General features: G+C 58.6%; 1 protein-coding gene across 2 annotated transcripts in view; it reads right to left on the reverse strand.

The window, feature by feature from the left end:
* The window catches only part of ZBTB16 (zinc finger and BTB domain containing 16), a 60,391-nt gene that overhangs the window by 28,416 nt on the left and 10,742 nt on the right, over positions 1–21,233 (reverse strand). For both annotated transcript variants that reach the window (XM_074848822.1, XM_074848823.1), the window contains exon 3: positions 2,363–2,460. In XM_074848822.1, coding sequence (XP_074704923.1) covers positions 2,363–2,460 — 98 coding nt within the window. The remainder of the gene's footprint in view (positions 1–2,362; positions 2,461–21,233) is intronic.

The following is a 21,233-nucleotide window of genomic DNA, read 5'->3' on the forward strand; positions in this document are numbered from 1 at the left end:
GGGACCGGGGGACGCGCCCGTCCCTCTGGGCCGAGGCACCATCCCCACGCACGTGTTGGGTCCCGCTCCCCCAGCAGAGCCCGTTCCACCACCCAACAGGACCTGGGCGCTTTCCTCCCCGCCGATGAGCGTGTCTGGCGGGGGGGGAAAGGCGTGAGCCAGCGGGCAGGGGGCTGCCACACGCTGCCCACGGGAAGGCCTGCGCTGCCCTGGCCCCCGCTGGCACCCGGAGCGGAGAGGGGCCGCGGCGTCCCGCTCCGCAGCAGAGGCTTCTGCCAGACGGCGAAGCAAAGCAAGAGGGGCGAAGGCAGAAACCTGCCCTTCTCCCTCTCCGCCGGAGGAGAGCCAGCCCGCAGCGGGGATTTGGTGACGGCCGTGCAGGGTGGGAGCACACGCACCCACTGAGCACCAGCGCGGGGACCAGCTGCCCCGGCTGCTCCTCAGCCCCAGCACCAGCGAGCCGTCGCTCCCCCCGGCACTTCGCTTTGCCAGGAGAGGGGCAGCTCTCGATACCCTCTTCCCAGGTTTTTGTGAGCGCGTGTGAAGGCAGCAGCGGGCAGCACGTAGGGAAAGGCTTTGCACGGTATTAAGGGCTTTATATTAGAGTGTCAACACTGGGCTGAGTATTTACCTTGCACCTGCGAGGCTGCTGCGATAACAGCGCCGAGCATCCGCCGCAGGGGCACCACGACCCCCCCAGGGCTGCTCCCCAGTTAACTGAAATGCACCTTTAGCATCAGGCATCTCCCATCAAGGCTCAGATCGCGAGCCTGAGGTGCCAACCTTGGTCCAACCCAGCATTTGCTGCCGCTGGCGTCGAGGGCTGCTGGAGGGGGGGGCTGCCAGGGGCGCGGAAGCTGCCCCACCGCGATGCTCTCCCATGGGCCGAACCCCCAATTTGTGTCCCCAGACGGTCCGTCAGCGTGGAGGCACCTCGCTTCGGGAGCGTGGCCCAGCCTCGCTGCGTCCTGCGCTGGCGGAGGGGGGAGGTGAGGGGAGAGGTGCAAAGGTCTCCTGCTTTAATAAATAACAGCGCTGGAATTCGCGGCGGCTGTTTGCGAGCGCAGGGCAGAGCTCTCCCCACCCCCCCACCCCCCGCCCTCGCCGGATTTAAAAAAAAAAAAAATAATAATTAATCCTGCACGATGACAAGCTTGGCTCGGCATTCACTGTACATACTGTACCCACAAAGCTGGCCGCCCGCCAGGGACGGGCCGCGAGCCAAAGCGACCGTAACAAACATGAGCCGCGCGCGCCAGCGCCGGGGCGGGGGGGACCAGCATCCCGGGGACCAGCACCCCGCACCCCAGCACCAGGGGGGGACACCAGCATCCCGGGGACCAGCACCCCGCACCCCAGCACCAGGGGGACACACCAGCATCCTGGGGACCAGCCCCAGTAACCCCCAGGCACCCCGAGGAGCCGGTGCCCATCCCCAAAAGCAGTGGGGTGGGGATGGGGTCTGGGCCCACTCCAACACCCCGAAAAACAGAACCTGTCGCCCGGCCAGGAGCAGCGTGGGGAGGGCAGCCCCGTGCTGCTCCCTCAGGTACGGGCAAGGCATGTCCCTGCCCCTCGGTGTGGACAAGGGGCCGTGGGGAAAAATGAAATATGAACATAGGGGAAAAAAATCAGATAAAAAACCATAAAAACCTATAAAATACAACACAGCTTCCTTGCAAAACTACCTGCCGGCACAGCTTTGGCCGCGGTACCCCCCAGCCAGAGGGATGCACCCACAGGTGAGGGGGACGGGGACTCCCACCCGCGTTCAAGCGAGGGGTTCCTGCCTGTTTTCCATGGTACCCCCGGCTGTGCCAGGGGCTGCATGTCCCGAGGAACATGAGCCTCCATTGACTTACAGAGCACAAGTCTTCCTCCAGCGCAGGGTTCCAGCCCTTCCCTATCTGCTTAATTAAAGGGCCTACATCATGTGAACCTGCTAGTTAGATTCATTAGGCAGAGAATGCCTAATTCCACAGCAGTTTTGCTAATGAAACTGCGGCGGGTGCCTGTACGCGAGGAACAAGGTGCCAGGATGCGCGCGGGAGCCGAAGCGAAGGCTACGCTCGCGCTACGAGCGGGGTCGGGCAGCAGCAGCCGCGTGGTACGCGGAGTTTGTTATTCCGAGCTGCCGAGCCCGGAAAATATTTCCCCAATTAAGAAATTGAAAACAAACTCCAAGAAAGAAAATTAAAATAAATCAAATTACTGGGCACTGGAGAACAAGTCTGCAATGTGCTGTCCCCCGGGCACAGCCAGCTCCGCATGCATCTCCTCCCGGCCGGGCGGCTGCAGCATCCCTGGGGGGTCACAGAGAGCATCCCCCCGTCCCGTCCTGCGCGTCCGCCCTCCAACCCACCTGAGTGAGCCAGTAAGTGCATTCGCAGCCGCAAACTGTCCAGGAAGCGCTTCCCGCACAGCTCGCATCCGTACGTCTTCATCCCGCTGTGCAGCTTCCTAGGGGAGAACAGAGAGGGGTGAGTCCTGCGCGCGGGGCAGCCGCCAGCCCGAGCCACGCCGAGAAACGTCCCGCGGTCACACGCCCTACACCGCCCCAGATCGGGTCTGGTTTGAGAGGCCCCGAAGGAAAGGCACGGACGGGAGGTCCTGTGCGACTCCCCAGGGCTGATGAGGTTACCGTCCCCCGTTTAATGTTTGGCATCATTACTAGCTGGAGTCTTTTAATAAACCTGATAAATCTGAAATCTGGAGGTAACGCACAATACATGTTGGTAAATTCCCTCCCCACGCACCGAGCGCTTTTGAAATAGCTACTGTACTTTGTAAAGAAAAGTATTTAAGAGGTTGTTTGTATGCATTTCTACCCAAATCCCAATTCCCATCCAAATTCAGCATGACACAAATCACCAGCCAGAAACAACCACCAGCGAGCAAACAGGAAACGCCGCTCACCATTTCCTGGCACCGCGCGGCACAGACGGAGCTATGCCTGGGCAGCGTTGCACAACCTCCCCACCACACGCCGACCCCACAGCCCCCATGTCCCGGGGCGCCGCTCGCAGCGACTCCCCCCTCTGCCGTCGCAGGCAGCGGGCGCCGGGCTCGGCCGCAACGGCCTGACCCCCCCGTTGTCTCCCTCTCCTCGCTCCGAAAGCGCCGAGGCCCCGTCTTTGGGCAGCAAACCACCCACCACGGGCTGGAGCTGCCCATCACCGAAATCAGCCTTCGGACGGGGTTTGCAGGGGCCTGGGCAGGAGCGTTGGCCAAGTCTACAACAATCCCACCGCTGAGCTGTTGCTCCCAGCCGTGGTCCCCCCTCCCAGAGTCGCTCCTCCCCGCTCCGTGCTGCTGCCGAGCACCCCACAGCCCGCTCCCCCCCCGACAGCCACCGCTGCTCCAAGCGTGCGGGGGGACATCACGCAGCCCCCAAAACGGCTCGAACGGGTGCTCGTGGCTTTATTTCACCGCACTGGCTGGTAATAAAGGGACGCTTTTGCCAAGCAACCCGGCTCTGCGCTCGACTGCAGCTCTGATAAAAAGCCTCCGAGTCCCAGATGCCTCCAGCCAAGCAGCGAGCCACCCCTGGGCTAACGCGAGCCCTTCGCACCGATGGCCGGGAAGGGCTCGCGACAGGAGCACGTGCAACGTTTCAAAATCGGATGCCGTGAACGGAGAAGTATTTGTATGTGTTTGAGGAGTAACACAGCAAATCGCTGCGTGCCGACCTCTATTCACATCCACCATTTATCATCACTCCACAACAAGACGAGCGTATTTTTATTGCCTTGTTGCCAAAGACAAAACAGAAACGGTCTCATCCAGGGCTGGATGCTGACCCCTCCCTGCGCCCCTCCGGCGGGAGGGCTGAGCCCAGCTGAGCAGGGCTGCAAGGACCACACGTGGCCCAGGCTGGGGGACATCCAGCTTTGCGTGAACTTTATTCTCCCCCCGGTGTAAGTTTTAGTGGCGCGAAGCTGTCGCCGCACTGAGCCCTGGCAGGATCATCCCTGGCAGCTGCGGAGAGCTCGGAGCCCCCAGCCCCCGCCCCGGCCCACGGGGTGTGATTCCTCTCCGCTGGCCCCACATCCCGCCCCGTGGTCCCGCTTGCGGGGGGCTGAGCAGCAAGGCGAAGTGCCGGGCGCCAGAGGAGACCCCGCGGTGCTCCACGCCGAGCAAACGCTGCGGGGCAGGAGCTGGTTTCAGCTCCCAACTTTGCTGTATAATGTAATTATTAATCAGGCTTGTCCTGAATTCACTGTGTCATAGCGGAGGATTAAGAGTCATGCACGAATTCAGGCCAAGAAGGTTTACAATCCAAAGGATTTATCCGCCTTGCAAAAATAAGTAAAACAGCAGTCTCCTGACAGACTTCTGCTGCCAGCAAGCCAGCTAAATAAGTGACAACCTTCTCATTTTGCATTTTTAATTAGGAACATGCTTGTCAGACTTCCCCAGCTCAGGCTGAGCTCGCTCCTGCACTTAACTCCGGGTTTGTTAGGAAGAGCACAGCATCCCCCGTGTCAACCTTGCAGTGCTCGCCTCTTGGAGGCTAGAATGCCTTTTCACTGAATTAAAGTGTAATTGGTTAATTAGTTCGAGTAAAACTCAGAGGCTTGGGTTTTTTTTAAAGTGAGCCTCAAGAAACAGAGCAGAAACAAAAGGACAAGTTTCCTTTCTCTGCATCGCCCAAGCCTACAGAAACAACAGCAAAACCAACCTTGCTCCCAGGACGGATCCCCAAAAGCCAGAGCGGCCCCGTAACGGCGCGATGGACAAGAGCACTCGACGCCATGCAGGGTGGGAGAACAGGGCGTATGGGTGGGACCTCCTCGCCCACCCTCCCCAGCCAGGAGAGGGGAAAATACGGGAGCAAGGAGCCCACCGGGGCTCCTGGAAACCCACAGCTGCCATCCCACTCGGGCACCGCCATTTCCTGCAGTCGCGTAACCCCGCTTTGTTTTAACGCGCTGGGGTGCTCACCGAGTAATTTATTTGCAATATCTCTATCAACAAATTTCAGCAGCAACAAAAGTTTTCCATTCGCCGCCTGCTTATAGGACGATCTTATCGCTCGCCATCTTGCACGGTCCCTTTCAACAAGGTCTTAAAGCGCTTTATCTGCTCGGTTTCCCGGTAGCAAAATATGATTGAAATGTTCTATTTCTGCTCGCCGGATTAAGGAGATGTTGCAAAACTGCACAAAAACCTGGCAGATGTAAGCAAGGTATTACGGCTGCTCGGGCTGTTAAGATCTGAGGGGAAAGATCAATATGTGCTTGTAAAGTTGTGCCTCTAGAAAGGGGCGGGGGGGGGGGGAAGTTAAGGGCGTTAAAATACATCGCTGCTCAGCGATGCTGCCCAAACTCGAGTGCAAAAAGATAAACTACGCTTTATTATTCCAATCTGATACTGAAGTTACGCTGCACGCACTCCCTTCCTCCTGCAAGGTCCCCACAAGCAAATCAGCCGAGAAGATGCCTGTGGGATGAAGAGCAGTGGCGATCGGGAAAAGTGCTTTTTTTGCAAAAAAGGCAGGTTTCCTCTAGAATTCCTGCTCCGGCCGCACAGAAACACGAAGCCAGCTGAAGCCCCTGGGTCGCGCGATCTCGCTGGAGGATGCTCCAGTGCGGAGCTTTGCCCACGGCGCCGCGGATGCCTGCGTGGGGCATGCGGGGCCAGGAAAGACCTTCCCGAGCGAGCCCAGGCGTAGGGGTTCGGCGAGGGGCTCTCCAGGCGGGATGGAAAGCGCCGTGGGGTGATACCCCCTCCCCACCCAGCGCCGGCAAACAAAAGCTGGGCAGGAGGCTGGCCCCTTGCAAGCTGCCGGTAATTAAAAAGGCCTGTAAATGCCCCGCAAAAAGCACTTCAAAGGGACGGCGACTCCAGCAAGACCGCGCGGTGTAAAAATTATGAGTTTTCCCCACAGGGTGCTTTGTGTGAAAAGGCCGGATTGGTGGCAAACGCCGCTGCCCGCTCCCGGGGGACGCGGGGGCTCGGTGGAGCATCCCAGGGGTGGGGGTACCGGCGCAGCCCCGGTACCTAGTGACCATGCCAGCAGCCTACTGCCACCGCAAGCAAACTCCTGCTCTGCCTGCCTAAAAACCCGCCTAAAAACGCCTTCTGCTATTTCTATTTAAGGAGCTCTCGTCACCCGGCCTCTCCCCGCCGCCTCTTTGGGGAAGTGGGGAGGAGACCCCCTCCTCTCCCCTCCCCGCCAGACAAGACGCATGGCTTTTGGCCGTTTGATTACTTTTAAGTGTATATTTTTCCCCTCAAACAGAGTGAATACAATAGTTAGGAAATTTGACAGAAAACTATTCCGAGCCATTTATTGCCTTAATGCGCACCTTTGTCCAACAGGCAGTTTTGACAGGAGCGATAAATTCCAAATTTATGTCAACAGAGCATATGTTGAACACCTCATTTCTGAGCTAAAGCGGCATGCTGCCCCATAAATCACCCTTCTGTTTGAAATGAAAGTAGATTACGGGCCTGTGTTATTGAGCAGTTAGAGCCATAGTCGTATAAATCAGAACTTTTAACTCCAGGCGATCCGTTCTGCAATTAACTAAAGGGCACTTTGTCATCTCCGGGCGCAGCTTGGCAGGGCACACAGCTACCGGGGAAAGGCAAAAAACCCCTTATTGCCACGGAAAGGCTGTAGCGTGGCCAAGTTTTGCCCGCTACCTGTTGAAGCGGCGAACCCTGGGGCAGAGCCTGGTGCAGAGTGTGGCCGCGAGGCAGCGGGACCTGGGGCGACCAACGCCGGGGGGCTCCGGAGGTCGGCACGTCCCTGTCCGCGTCCCTCCCGACCCGGGGTCAAACGCGGCGGGGAAATCGCGAGGCTGGCGTGACGTACGCAAAACCCCAGAGTCCTCCTAAGTCAAAAGCAAGACAAAACCGCGCATGGGCACAAGGTTAAGGGCCTGGCACCGCGTTGAAAGTGAAAGGCGCGGACGGGAATCTGTTCTCGTGACTCCGGCAGCGGGTCGGCGTGCGCCTCCCGTGCCCGTGCGACAGGCCCGAGCCCCCGGTCCCGTGGCGCTGCCCGGGGACGTGGCGCCCGGAGGACAGTGCAGGGGCTGCGAAGGGCGAGGGGCTGTGGCAGGCGCGTGTGCGAGGGGGCAGGTTACCGCCCGCCGGAGCAGCAGCGCTATAAAAAGCTTCAGACGCTAAGTATTTCCTTTCCTATAAAATATTCATTGCCGCGTGCGAGAGCCAGGGAGCAGAAACCTCAAGCGGTTCTAACTTGGTGCCGCAGCAATAACAGAGTTTTATAGGAGCCTTCTGATTTTATTTATACCGGGCTATAACCGCGGTGCCCTGCCGGAGGGGCGGCTGCCGGCCAGCACAGCCCCGCCGCCGCGCGCGTGATGCACGGCCCCAAACACCCGGCCGGCAAACCGGCACCGGCGTGGCTTCGCATCCCCAGCGCAACGGGCTCAAATAATTCCCCCAAAACCCTCCCTGCCGCCCAATTTCCACCTGCACCTCCCTCGCCTGGGCAAATCGATATGAAAATCAATTTGTCCCCTGATCTATTTGATCAAGATACGGGCGGCGGTGCCACATCTCCTTTGCAGTCGGGATCCGCGGAAAGCCAAGGTCAGCGGGCAGCAAGCCGTCTGCAGAAACCACGTTAGACATCCTCCGATAAGAGTTTGACAGCCGCGTGGCGGAGAGGGCGATTTTTCCCCCCGACGTGATTATTTACGACGCCCGGTGACATCGGAGCATGAGGCTGCTCGCGCCGGCCGCGGGGCTGGGGAGGCTCCGCTCCTGCACAGTCACTGCTCTGCCCTCATCTCCCAGCCCGGTGGATTAAAATAGCAGGGAGAGCTATTAAGGGCATGGGGAAGGGGGAAGGGAGCCAAGACCTTCCTTTCGGTTTAATAAATTAAGAAGGGAAAAAGAAAATAAACTGCTCTCAAACCACCACTGCTGCTAAAAAAATTTAAATACATCTTACAGGAGCTGGAAATAAAGATTTTACTATTTCTGAAGTTTTAAAGAAACAGAAAAAGGGGGGTTAGCTATCAATAGAGAGCACTAAAACTCCCTGCCCATACGATATTTATATTTACCATGAGCTAATTTATGAGCTTAAACCAGATGCTGTGCTGTGACATCATTTCAGACGATGCTAATGCTTCCCCTTTCCAAAAAAGCTGAGGAAAGGATCCCTTCCCATTTTGCCTCACCTTACATAAAAACCAAGCAACTAACACTAAAAGCACGATTGAAATCTCTCTTTAGACTCTGCCCGCAACCAAATGCTGCCAAAGAATTTACTGTCTGCCCGGGCAGCATCTTCCTCCGGCTGCTACCAGCAGCCCCCCCGGAGCAGCGCGGGTCCAGGCCCATGGGCTGGGGAAAGATGAACCGGCCGCAGCAAATAGGGCAGCATAAAGATTAATTTTATTTTTCTTTTCCAATTTATTGCATTGCCCTGGTTTCAGATCACTGCTTGATATTCATTATCACAGAATCATCTAGGTTGGAAAAGACCTTGAAGACACCTAGTCCAACCATTAACCTAGCATTGACGGTTCTGCCCCAAGACAGAGGTTTATCCCCCCCAGAACTGCCCCTGTGCATCTCTGCCCGCCCAGGCCAGGGTTCTGCGGTGGGCGGCCGTCGGACGCGTCCGCGATGGCACAGCTGGCGCCGAGAAACATCTCCCGCCCGCGGCAGCCGGACCACAGGGGCACGGCCGCTGCCCCAGCCGGACCTGCCTGCCTCGGCCTTCCGAAGGGGGTTTGGGATGCGGCCGCGGCCCGCTGCTCTCTGCGCCCGAGGCCCGCCGAGCAACGGCACCGGGTGGCCGAGGCAACGGCCCCCCGTCGCATCGCTGCCGCCCCACCGCCAATCCCTGAGAGCGACACAAAAACGGCCCAAATTCCAGACTTTCATCGGCGGACACCAAGGGGTTAACGCATGGCGGCGCACGCAGCCCCGCTGAGAATAACCGGCGCTAATTCGGCGTCCAAAACCATCATTCCCGTTCTGCCGGCGTCTGGTGACACTGACGTAGGGAGCGGGAGGAGAGGAGCGGCTGCGGCCCCGGCTGGCGCTGACCCTGCGGGGCCCTGCTGGGCACCGCACCCGCTGCCACCACGCCGCCCGGCGAGCACGACACGGTGTCAGGCGGAGCACGGCGCAGCTCATTCTCAAAAATAATACACAATTTCCACAAAAAAGCAAAGTGACCTTAGTGCCGAGTACATCTGCCGCAGCAGCGGCGTGATTATGCAGATGTTTTGATTCCTAATTCAGAAATAATAAGCGGTTCACGGATTCCAAGTTTAAAAATATATTCATCATCTGGTTTCCTTAGCAGCACGTGTGCCGTTGGAGCACCAGCGCGGTCCACAAATGGCGACACGCTGGCTGCTCGTTCCCCCTAACCTTAAGGGATGGACAGGACACGGGAAAGTGGCCAGCAAGGCGCAGCGGATGCTCTCAGGGAGGTGCCGGGAAGGGTCCTGGGATGGTCCGGGCAGCATCATCCAGAGACAGCATCGAGGAGACGGCAAAAGTCTCCAGAGAGCCAAAAGTGGGGAGGTAGAGGAGAGTGGGGACGCTAATGGGACACTGGAGCAAAGAACAACTTAAATAAGGGGGAGAATTTTAGGGTAGAGAGATTTTTTTTTTTAATTTCCTCGCTCTTCAATGACCTGACTGGGGGGGTGAGGCCAGGCACAGATCACAGGCAGGGTGGTAGCCCCGGGTTGCCACAGGGATGAGCTGGGATGAGCCTGGGAGCCGCTTACCTGTGCCAAGCTCATCCTCAGGGAGTGGGAACAGCAGGGCCGCAGCGGCCGTCCCCACGTCCCTCTCTGACGATCTGACACCAGCGCTACTCTCAGTTTGATTTTCCCAAGGAGTTTTGCACGGCATCCTCTTCTCCCAACCCCGTTTCTCCCCATGTCTACTCCGAGGAGGGAGCGTGTATGTCCAGGCCCACCTCCTGTCCCTGCCCGCTCCTCGGGGTCCCTCGTGCCCGATGAATAAACCCACTGCAGGAGCTCGGCTGCTCCATCCCATTGGGGAGATGCCTCCCACCCCTCGCCTTGTTACGGTGATGATGACGACGATGTCCCGCTCTCTGTTTTCTGCCCCCCGCTCCCCTCTCTCTGCCCCAACCCAGCTGGGAGCCGCGGCCAGGAATGGGCACCAATGACAGTGAAACGGCGTCTTCGCAACGAGCGGCCCAGATCCCGAGGAGTTTTATAAGGTAATCAAATATGCAAGAGATTCAACAAACTAATTTCAAGCACACACCTGGGGTCCTCTGATAATGTCAGTTGTGCCTATACAGCGCAAGGATTAAAATTTCATAGAGTCATGATTTCATCAGTCGCTAAACTACAAAGGATTAATTAACAGCCAGGGAAGAGCTCATGGCTTGGAAATACAGTCTTAAGGAAAATATCTATCTCCTCTCTCCAGATGTCAGCACACAGGCGAATAAAGCACTTTGATGAAAACACTTTCTTATTATTAGCAACTCCAAAATACTCTGTTTTTGCGGCTAGAATTCAGGACGCCCAATTCCAACCTGCCGCCGCCTGGCTCCGTGCGCTGTCGCACGCCCTCCCCTCCCCTCCCGCGGGGCTGTGCCTGGCTGCAGGCTCCCGGGCCGTGGCCGGCAGGTTTTACGCCCGTATTCTGGGCAGCGGCAGAGACGGCGGCCTCGGGCTGGGGAGGGGAAGAACCCCAAGCGTGCATGAGCCCGGCCAGGGGTCTCGCCTCCGCTGCCACCGACTCCCAGAGAGCCTCCCACGGCATCCCCCCGCCAGCCGTGCCTGGAAAGGGCGCAAGGAGAGTGGCCTGACAGAGCCACACCGAGAGCTGCTCCAGGCCCCCCCTTTAAGCCCACACTTGCACGTGCCACAACACAGATTCGTGTTTCCCGCTCTCCCTGCCTCGGGACGAAGGTGAGCGACTGCCGAAATCTCCTCCTGCAAACAAGCAGACCCCGAGTTTCTTCTGAGGGTGTTTTGCAGGCGTGGGAGCCAAGGGGGGACACCTGCCTCCCCGTAAAACCCCGCCAGCGACCAGGGCCGGGCAGCTCACACGCACGCCCGCGGCACCGCAAACTGGCGACGGCTGCAGCTTTGGCGGTGCGAGCCAGGAGCAGCAGCAGGTCCCTGCTCCTTCCCAGGAAGATGAATTAGGGAGCTGTCAGCGAGGGACAGGCGCAGCAGTTGTGTTGCTGTAAAGGGGCAGTGGAAGTGCCTTTGATTAATGAAACCGTAATACTCGGTGGTTACGCAGCCCTTCCTCAGCAGAGCACGGTGCCCTCAGACAGCCTGAACACGCCGCGCTCTGCGAGGATTCTCTGGGAAAGCTTGTCCCAGCCACAGCCTGGTCTCCTCCTGCCCTCCACCCGCGCCCGGGTCCACGTTGCCTCCTCAGGAGTTCTCAGTGCTGACAAAGAACTAATTATTTCCAATTAGAAGCCAGGAGATGAACATTACGCACCTTGTCAAGCCAGTAAATTAATGTATCTGAACTGCGCTGGGCTTTGGTGAGAGCCCAAAGTGCCCAGGGCAGGGAGGTGGCAGCTCGAGGAGCGGCTCGGAGGGGCCACAGCCCGGGGATGGCGAGACGGGCCCACCGAGCCCCGGCACGGCAACAGCAACCGGCGTCCAGCTGGGGAGCACGGCGCAGGGCTGAGGGGTATGGGCACTATCGCTGGCGACGCAAGGCAGCCAGTCAGCGGGATGGCACCAGTGCACCTGGCTGAGTTTTGGGTTGGTTACCGGGGTTTTTGGTTTAGTCTGGCTGGTTTCTTAGTTTGGGGTTACCAGGCAGGAGGGGGAGTCTGGGTGCTGGGAGCAAGCAGCACTCGCAAGCCCCAAGGGAACGACTGCCCCCACCCCCACAACCCCCCCCCCCCGGCAAACGCACAAGCAAGAAACACATTCCAAAACCAGAATCATGGTGCAGAAATGGGTGTTTCTGCCCAGCACCCTCCCGGGGTGCTGCAAGGACGGCAAAGACCAGGATCCCTGGGAACGTGGGGACAGCCGTCCTGGAGAACAAGGAGCGCTTTCAGCCAGGCTGTTTGTGCAAACCGCCTGGTTTTCATCCTGAGCTCCCAAGGTGGAGACACAAAATACTTATTTCCAGCAATTCAGGGGCACGATTTACTGCTGCTACAAACAAGGGAGGCGCGAGTGGCGCGGGGGAGAACAGAGCATGGTTGGAGCGGGGCAACGTCGGTGCGGACGGCTGGGATGGAGCGGAGCCAGGGATTGGACCGAGGCCATCGCCGCCCACCCGACAGCAAAACCCCCCTGTGGAAAACGTACTTTTGGGAAGGACCACGGAATCGGGCGATGTCAGGCGGGCTGAGGCAGCCCGAGTGCCGGCAGAGCTGTCGGTGTGGGGCGGCATGGCGCGCGGGACTGCCCGATTGCATCCGCAGCGGCCGAGCTGGCTGCGCTCCCGAAACCGCACAAACATCTGCGCCGAGGGGAGCGAGCGGCCGCTGGCTGAAATCACGCTGGAAACTTGTCATCTCATGGAAGAACAATGCAGGCAGATGTCGCGGGCTGTGGGCAGGCTGCGGGCAGCGCCCAGCCCCAGGGCCCCGCACAGGGGGATGGGGACAGGGGGCATGAGGATGGCAACTTTCTCCATTTTTTTTTACTTTCTATGTCCGTTTAAACACTGGTGTGTGAACAGGAAAAGCACTGCCTTCAGCTCTCTGTAATTAGTTTTGCTCAGCCTACAACATGTTTTGCTGAAAAATAAATAAATACCTTCTGGGCGAGCCAAGTTCTGAGCCGGACGCCAGCCCTGACGGCACACTCGCTCCCCCCGGGCCCGGCCAAAAGTACGCGGTGTCCCGAACCGAGGAGCCCGGGCGTTGCTGAGCCGTCCTGGCGCTCCGGGACCTCCCCAAGGAGACTGGCTCACGATTAATTAATTTATGAGCAGCCTCGCCCCCCTCCCCAACGTGCACAACAGGTTCCATGCAAATTCCGGAGCTTTTAAATTATACCGTTAATGAAAGCAAATAAAAGCAGTTAAAAGGCAATTTGCTCAATTGGTGTTAATATTTAAGCACAGCATGTGTAAAAACAAGATCGCAGAATCCGGTTTTTCCACGAGAAAACTTTTGGTCGCAACTTTCCGGCGGAAAGGATTGACCTGCACGCAGGGTCACGTCTCAAACCCCCTCGGCAATGAGGCTTTTGATTAAGGAAATGTCCCACGTTCGCCCCAGCACCTCCCCAACAGCCGGCGAGGCCACCAATTCCTCCTCTGCCGAGGGGTGCCGCTGCGACCCCCCAAACCCGCCGTGATGCCAGGAGCGGGGGAGGCTTCCCGGGGCCTTGGCTGCATCAGCACCATGTGCCGGGGAGCAGCCAGAGCTGTGGCCCAGGCTCCCCCTTGCTGGGCAGGGGGTCTCTGTCAGCCAGTTTCCTGGCCGTGTCCCAGCCCACGGGGACACGTTCCTCACCACAGATGGGGCAGGAGCCCTGCAGATGGGCAGGGGGCTGCCCTCAACCCCCCCCCCATCCCGGGGGGATGCTCTCACGGTTGGGGATCATCCCTGCACCTTGGGGGAAAAGCAAAGGGTGAGTGTGGGGACGGTGGCAAACCCGGCGCATCTCCCCCTCCTGCAGGACGTGGGTCACCCGTGGCAGCTCGGGCACGGGCAGGCAGAGGAGCCGCCAACGTGACCCCAGCACCGCAGCTCCCCGCCTTGGCACGTCGTGGCAACCCCATGGGGAACAGACATCTGAACGCACTGGGAATGGGGCGGCGAGGAGAAAAGTGTGTCCTGCACCAGCCGCCGTGGGGTGCCCAGGGAGCAGCATCTGGCCACGCTCGCTCCCGGGGAAGCGATGTTGTGCCCAGGGGTGCTGAAACGGTAACAAATTCCTCAAGAAAAACAATAGCAGCGATCTGGCATCGAATTAACACAGCCCAAAAAAGCGATCTCCACCTCCCTCTGTCACCTCGGGAGCGGGTCGGTCGGTGGAGGAAGCAGAGTTTTACATTACGCAGCACAAAGGCAAGGACGCAGCTAAAGAAACGGCGCCGCTCCTCCGGTTTGTAAAGCGCAATCACGGCCGGCAGAACCGCGGCGAACGCTTGCCCCTCAATTAAGGGCGACTCTTGGCAAGGCCCCGTTTGGCGGGTTATGATGCTCCCGCATAAATTCGCTTTCAAAACAGGAGCCGCTGGTGAATGAGACCTCGATTTCTAATGGTTGGAAATATTTTGTACACTCTGCTGCTCCCTCTGTACCCCTTTGTCGGGGCCAAGGTCTGCAGGCTAAAGCGGGTACCAAAAGACCATCTGTAGCTCCCGTCTTTACAGAGAAGTTTAAATAGGGGGATGAATGAGCACAGGAATTAATGAATGATAAAGCCGTATGGTCTCAGTCAGCCTCCTACGCCTGTATGTGGCATTCAAACCCTCCCAGCCTTCTGCCACAAAGAGAGGTTTCTAAGCTACAAAAAAAGGGGGAAAAAAAACAGGGGGGGTGGTGTGCGTGCAGGTTTTTAACAACAAACCCAGCAACTCGCCTCAAAGTTCCCACCAGGTTTCCCTGCTCCAGCCTGGGGCAAAGGCACGCGTTAATGCAGAGGGGAGGGAAAAATGGGGCTTTTCCCCTGAGCTGCCCGCAAAACCCCTTTGGACAGCGAGAAAAGTCCAGAAGAGTCGGCGCTGGGGCTCGTCAGCGTGCTGGGGCAGGGGTCCCGGCCGGGGAGCCCCAGGGTTCACCCCACCAGGTGCAGGCGGGAGAGAAGACGCTGCGGCTCGTGGTGCCGCTGGCGGGACGTCAGCAGGTGACGTCCAGGGACAGAACAGGACACGGCTGGAACTGCTGGCCTGGCGAAAGGAGGGCTCCCCACCAGCCCAGGCACGCTAGCAAGGCAAACCCAGCAACAAACGCCCCAAATCTTCTGGATTCCTCCTCGAGAATCGGGGGCTGCCAGGGAGGATTGTTCGTCTCCAAAATAACCCGCAAGAAGCTAAGGTGGAGGCGAAGGAAGCACGGCACAGTACTGGAACGCTACTTTTATTTTAAGAGCCGTCATGTGTAAAGCATTAGTGTTTTTGAAATTGCATTCTCGAGTTAATTAAATGGACAATCTTTTATACATAAAAAGTGAAAGCAAGCAATTAAAAGCTAGGCGAAGAGAAAACGCCTTTTCGGAGTTGGGCGCTACCCCCCTGCGCTCGCTCCCCCCGACCCGAGTGCCTCGAGGCAGCCGCCGTCCAGCTGTGCTGGTCCAGTGCCCGGGGAGACCCTTTGGGCCCGCGGGATTCAGTGTCCCCAGACCCCACGCTTGGGCGATGCACTGAACCGTCCCATGGGTCCCTCTTCCCCCTCCCAAAGTGCTCCCGAAAGTCACATGCGCCCAGTTCACGGATTTCCTACGTATCGGGACGTTCACTGGCTCGTGATGGTGTGAAAACCCGCCGTAGTTATCTTTGCTGCAGTAAAACGCCGACCTTCAGTTTTAGGGAGGAGGTAAAGTTCACTATCGATTGGACCCACCATAATCTGTTTATAATTACTATTATCTCTGAGTTAATCTTGTGAGAGGTCAACAGTTTTACAAAAATCTTGCAAGACGTGCCTTTTACCTCCCAACTTCATATCTGGGTCAGAAGGTCAATTACTGCAAGTTGTTAACTTGAGATTTCGAAAAAAAATGTCTGCTCCCATCCCAAAGCCCCTCGGCGCGGGCAAAGCACCCAACCCTTGGGGGCATCCAGGCTCTCAAGTCAAGGGGAAGAGTCTTCTCAACTCGGGGCCAGTCCCAGTCCAGAATCTGAACCGGGGTTACCCACTTACGGGGTGGGAGCCTCCACTGCGCGCCGGGATGCGGCTGACGGGTCCTCGGCATCACGCAACACTCCGAGGACGCTGACCCCCCTCCTAGAAAGCATCGCTTGTCCAGGCAGCCGCCTCCCTTCCGGGTGCACAAAATAAGTATTTAATCCCCCGGCTCCGTTGCCGTACCTGCTCCAGGGAGGTGACAAATGGAAGCGGAGCACAAACCCGCCGGGGGGCCGGGAGAAGCCCCGAAGATGGATGAAGACACGACCCGATCTCTCATCCCGCCAGCCTGCCCGTGCTGCGTATCATCAAACAGCATCGCTCACGTTATCTTACCCCCCGCGAGGGGATGCTGCCAGGTGGCTTCGGGCAGCGGTGCCGGGCAACAGCGTGCTTGGGGCAGCCAAAATCTCAATAGGTGCTGCGGCCCCCTCTCCCGCGAGAGCGGCTGGGTCTGGGGAGGTGGCGAAGCGCAGCCCGGGCACGCGGAGCATTGCTCAGCCGCTCTGCAGGCAGGTGTCATAAACAAGCAGGCACATGGCAAACATATCGATTTCCCGGAGCTTATCGCGCAGCAACCAGTGCTCAGTTACCAGGCTACTTTAATATGTAATTTACTGCGAGAAGGAAGAGCGGGGCTGAGGGCGGCTGAAATATTTACCGTGGGATGGACGGGGAGGCTGAAGGTGCGCACTGTGCTGCAGGCGAGCAGGAGGGGAGGCACACAGCGTCTCCTGCCTCGAGCCGTCCTTAGTATTTTCCAACTACCAAAAAAAAAAAACCCCTCTCTGCTGCGACGGAGTGTTTACACAGATGCTATTAATCTTCTACTGCAACTGTTTACGCTATGAAAATATAGTCTCAGCTGCCCGGGCTCTCAGTCTCCTTAATTTAAATTCAGATGCTTAATTTCTGTCAAAACAGAGCCTACCGAAATTACCTCCATCCATTTCTGGTGCTCAACTTGCCTTCACCCGAGAGCCGCCCGGCAGAGCGGGGAGAGAAGCCGGGTGGGAGCCTGGAAGAGGAGGGGAGAGGCTGCATTTGGAAGACTTTTCCTCTCCAGCCTACCTGGGAGCAGTCGTGAAAGCCAAGACCAAAGTCAGACTGTTTTATGTGCCCAGCCTGAGGTAACGCTGCTGTCCTGCACCGGGTGGCCTCCCCTGAACCGGCAAAGCCCGTCGGGGTGGCAGGGATGGTTGCCCCGATGCCACCCCCACAGCCCGAGAGGGAGACCGGGAGGCGACCGATGGCCCTTCCCGAGGCACCGCAGCCTCCAGAGCATCGCCGCCCACCGTGCTGCCCTGCCTGGCCGAAAACAAGCCACCAGCCTCCCTTCCCGTACGTATGCCAGCAGCCAGCCGACCTCCCGGCCTGCCAGCGGAGGTTCGGGGAGGAAGGAGCTGTCCTCTCCCTCCCGGTGATGCTCAAGGGAATCCTGGGGCCTATGGGAGGTTTGTGTTTTCAGAGCACCAAATTTTAAAAATCCTCTTTATACAGTGCCTCTCAGTAGATCTTTTGGAATTTACAAGATAAATACTGGTAATTTGATTCTTATCTTCTTCAAATCCAATTCTAAGGCAATTCTGTGTAAAGGACACTAATTATAGCCCGAGGGGAAAGGAAAGGTAACCCATCAGTGAGAACACACTTGAAACGTTTAAAGGGGTAGGGGACACTGAAAAGTTAAATAGATTTCAAAGCTGTTCTTGCAAGAACAATAATTCGTTGGGTGAAAATTATTCTCTGTACCGTTCCCGCTCCCTAGCACAAACTTTTGGTGATCAGCTCGGAGCTGCGCTGGGAATAGCGGCAGCCAGGTTTGCAGCCCTTCTGCCGGCACTTTGGCTCTCTGCAGAAATCCTGAAGGATTCACCCGAGAGCGCGGCCGAGGGAGCCAGCAACGCCAGGGTAACCGAGTCTTTGTGTGCAGACGGACGTGGTGCTTTTTACCCTTATTTCCCCGGCGTTATTTACTAACGAAAAGGCACAGGAGAACGCGACCAGCAACATACACTAAGCGTGGCAGAACCTCAGCCCAAATACTACCTATTTTCCAAAACACACACCTGAACGTGGACTATTCTGCCTTCAAAATGCAACTGGGGGCCAAGAGCCCCCCGCGTGCTCCGGTCACCCAACAGCTCCCTGCTAAAGAACATCCCGAGGAGGAGGATGGTGGGCACCACCGCGCAGCACAGCCTGAACATTACGGCACCTATAAAATAATAAAACCTGACCCCGGGACGTGGAGCCAGGATGTGGCAGAAGATGACGCAGGAAGAGTCAAAGGGATCTGGCAACCCAAACGGCCTCGGCTGCTGAGCGCTGCCGGCTGTCGCTCTCCAGAGCCCAGCGGAACAGCCCCGGACACAGAGAGGGGCCGGCGCCCGGAGCACCAGCAGCCACGGCACCTCGACAGGCGAGAGCCGAGCTGGTCGTTGGGCTGAACAACGGCAAAGCTCATGATTTATTCATCCTGGGGGAGGGAGAGAGAGGCTGTTTCTAAACCGGTGGGAGGCTGCCATTAATATCCATTGCTACCGTCCCTCCGAAGACAATACGACTATTTCTTTTAACACGGTGACACTTGCAGCTAACTCATGTCCGACCCCACCGGCACGGGGCAGGCGCCGAACCAGAGGTGACCAAAGGTAATTGAAAATAGCAGCACCGTGGACTGGAGCAGAAGCGCTGCCTCAGCAGTGACCCTCGTCGCAACAGGCGACGGCGGCAGCAGCCAGAGCCTCGTCGCAAATCGGCGCTTCACTGGGGCTGCGCCTTGCGGGTGGCCGGGCCGAGCGGGGCCCCACGGAGTGGCAGAGCCATGGTCCCAGGAGCCGCCGCTGCCAAGCGTCCCAGCCCGACCGAGGGTGGCACCACCAACCCGGACACGTCCCGTCCCACAGACTCCGTGCAGCGTCGTAACAAGAAGGAAAAAAGCAACCCAGGCTGCTCCGGCGGCTTTAAAAATAGCACTTTTTTCCAACATCGTGTATGCAAACATTTCCTATTACCCCACTTCCATGATTCAGCAATTCAAGTCCTAGTAATAAAAAGTGTGGTAATGCGCACATTTGTGAGGAAGAATGGCAAATTCATGCCTTCAATGACTTTTGAGAGCTGTGCTATTAAGAAAAGACATTTTCCCTTTCTCGCATCGAAGGAAAAATACAGTTATTTAAAAATGGCAAAAGAATCAGCTCATTAGTTAATAACAGTGACAAAAACCCTACCATGGGAAAACTGGGTGGCTGCAGACCAAAGCAAGAATTAAGCCAGTGTACGTGAAGGAGGAAGAAATCCCCACGTCTGATACACGCCTGCCCCGAACCACAAATTGGCTGGAAGAGAGGAGGGACAGCGCCCGAACTCACACGAGACCCTGCGGCAGCCCCCGGCACGAGGCCCCGACAGAGAAAACCCAGGGCCCTTCAGCCCGGCCACGGTCCCCTGGCGCTGCTGACACCTCCCAGCACCCACCCGTCTGTGGGTGGCACCCGCTGAGCCCCCCAGGATGGGGCACTGGGGGGTCCACAGCAGCATGGGGGAGCGAGGCTCAGCACCGTGGGGGGATGCAGGGCTTTGTGCGGAGCGGGGACATCGTGGTGGGACTGGGGACATCGGGGGGGGGACTGGGGCCGTGCTGGGAGCTGCAGCTGACCCGGGACCCGCCTGGGCTGGGGGACACCTCGCCGTGTCCGGCAGCTCTTTGTGTCCTCGCTACCGCCGGGGCTCTGGCCGCTGTCGTTTCCCTCGCCCTCCGCTTACTTACGCGGAAAACGTGGTTTCCGCGTGAGTTGGCGCAGCACAAAGGAGCCCGTACAAAGACGCGTTTGCCGTGTGTTACACCCAGTGAGGGAGAACGGAAATCCCCCAAAACACCGGCTGCAAAAGGGGACGGTGCACACGGGAGCGCAGGCAGAGCACCGTGAGTATCCCTTCCCCCAGCAGCTCGCGGCGAAGCAAACCCTGGTGCAGCACCACTTTGCACGAGAAATCCTGCTTGCACACACTCGTGCCATCTTTTCGGTCGGGTGGAAGGTGGTTACCCCACACCCAGCCCAGGCTTGGTCCTGCGGAGCACGTTTGTCACCGGGGACTGAAAACGCTCGCCCACAAGAGCGCGGAGGATGCAAACCCGCTCGTGGCCCGTCCAGGCGAGAAGCCGCGGCGCTGAGGACCGCCAGCCGGGCACGTCCAGCCCAGCCACACCAGCACAGCGCGACGTGGCTCGCTTTTAACGTCAGCAGGAAGAGAGTCCCCGTCGCTCGCTTGAGGCCAGCGACCCTTATCGGCCCCCACCAACTGTATCTGCGGGTGGCACCGAGCGCCCAGGCGCATGAAGGGGGGGTGGGCGAGGAGAGGAAAGCAAATGGCCTTGGCCTCCCGGCCTCGGCACCCGCTGGCAAACGGGCACGTCGGTCCCTGCGGCCGCACAACACGGCACCGCGCATTGGACGGCCCCTCCCAGGCACACGGATAGCTAGCGGGAAGCTCGCAGCGCACGGCCGCTTCGCTCACTTAGCAACAAAGGTGCTAATTAGGGAGCTGCTTTCCACCTCCAGCTGGAGGAGGATGCGGCGCAGCTGCCCGCGCCAGCAGCGGCCGAGCCTTCGGCCTCAGCCGGCAGAGCGGACCCTGCTGTGCATTGCTTTCACTACGCGTAGGGAGCAGAGCACCCCAAGTGCCATCCTCGGGGGATGCCCAGCTCTGCTCCTCCGCAGAGCACCCCCTGCTCAGCCCCCCGTCCCCAGGGCCCCCCTCTGCCACCCTCCTCCCACCTTCCTCCGGACGAGCCCCTCTGCCCTCGGCGGTGCTGACCCCAGCTCTCCTCCCCCTCGACGTGCCGGAGTGGCACTGCCGGCACACGACCCACCAGAGCCCCCCACTCCCCCATCCCCGCACCGGCTGGTCACAGCGCCCGCGCCAGGGCTGCCCCCAGCAGCTCCCCCCTCCCTAAGTAACATTGGGCAGCGCTGAGGAACGCAAGGGACGGGTGATCAACGTTTCTGGGCTGCTTTAAGTTACGTTTGGTGAGATGCCGAGGGAAGAGCTGCCTCCAGCGAAAGGGCCAGAGGAGCCAGAAATCAATAGAAGCGCTCGGAGATGCCAGCCCCCCCCAGCTCCCACGGGCAGGGCTGGGGGCAGCCCCGGTGCTGCCCCGCTCACGAACCGCTGACTCAGCACCCACTGCCAGTGGCCCGGTTGCCACCGCAGCACCCATTTCCCACAGCCCCTGCCCTTTGTGCCATCTTCCCCGCAGCCCCCAGAAACGCAAAGCTCAACTCCCCCCTCCCCCGCCAAAAAACCCCAACAAAATGCTGCCCTTCAAGCAGGGCACTGAGGTGAGAGGCTGGGGGAAGGCACGGCAAAGCGTTTCCCCATCCCTCCCCGAGGAGCAAGAGGAGAGGGCGACTCCAGAAGCAAAACCAACTCCATTTCACTTTTT

Source organism: Strix aluco, chromosome 23 (assembly GCF_031877795.1).
Source record: "Strix aluco isolate bStrAlu1 chromosome 23, bStrAlu1.hap1, whole genome shotgun sequence".
NCBI classification, from domain to species: Eukaryota; Metazoa; Chordata; class Aves; order Strigiformes; family Strigidae; genus Strix; species Strix aluco.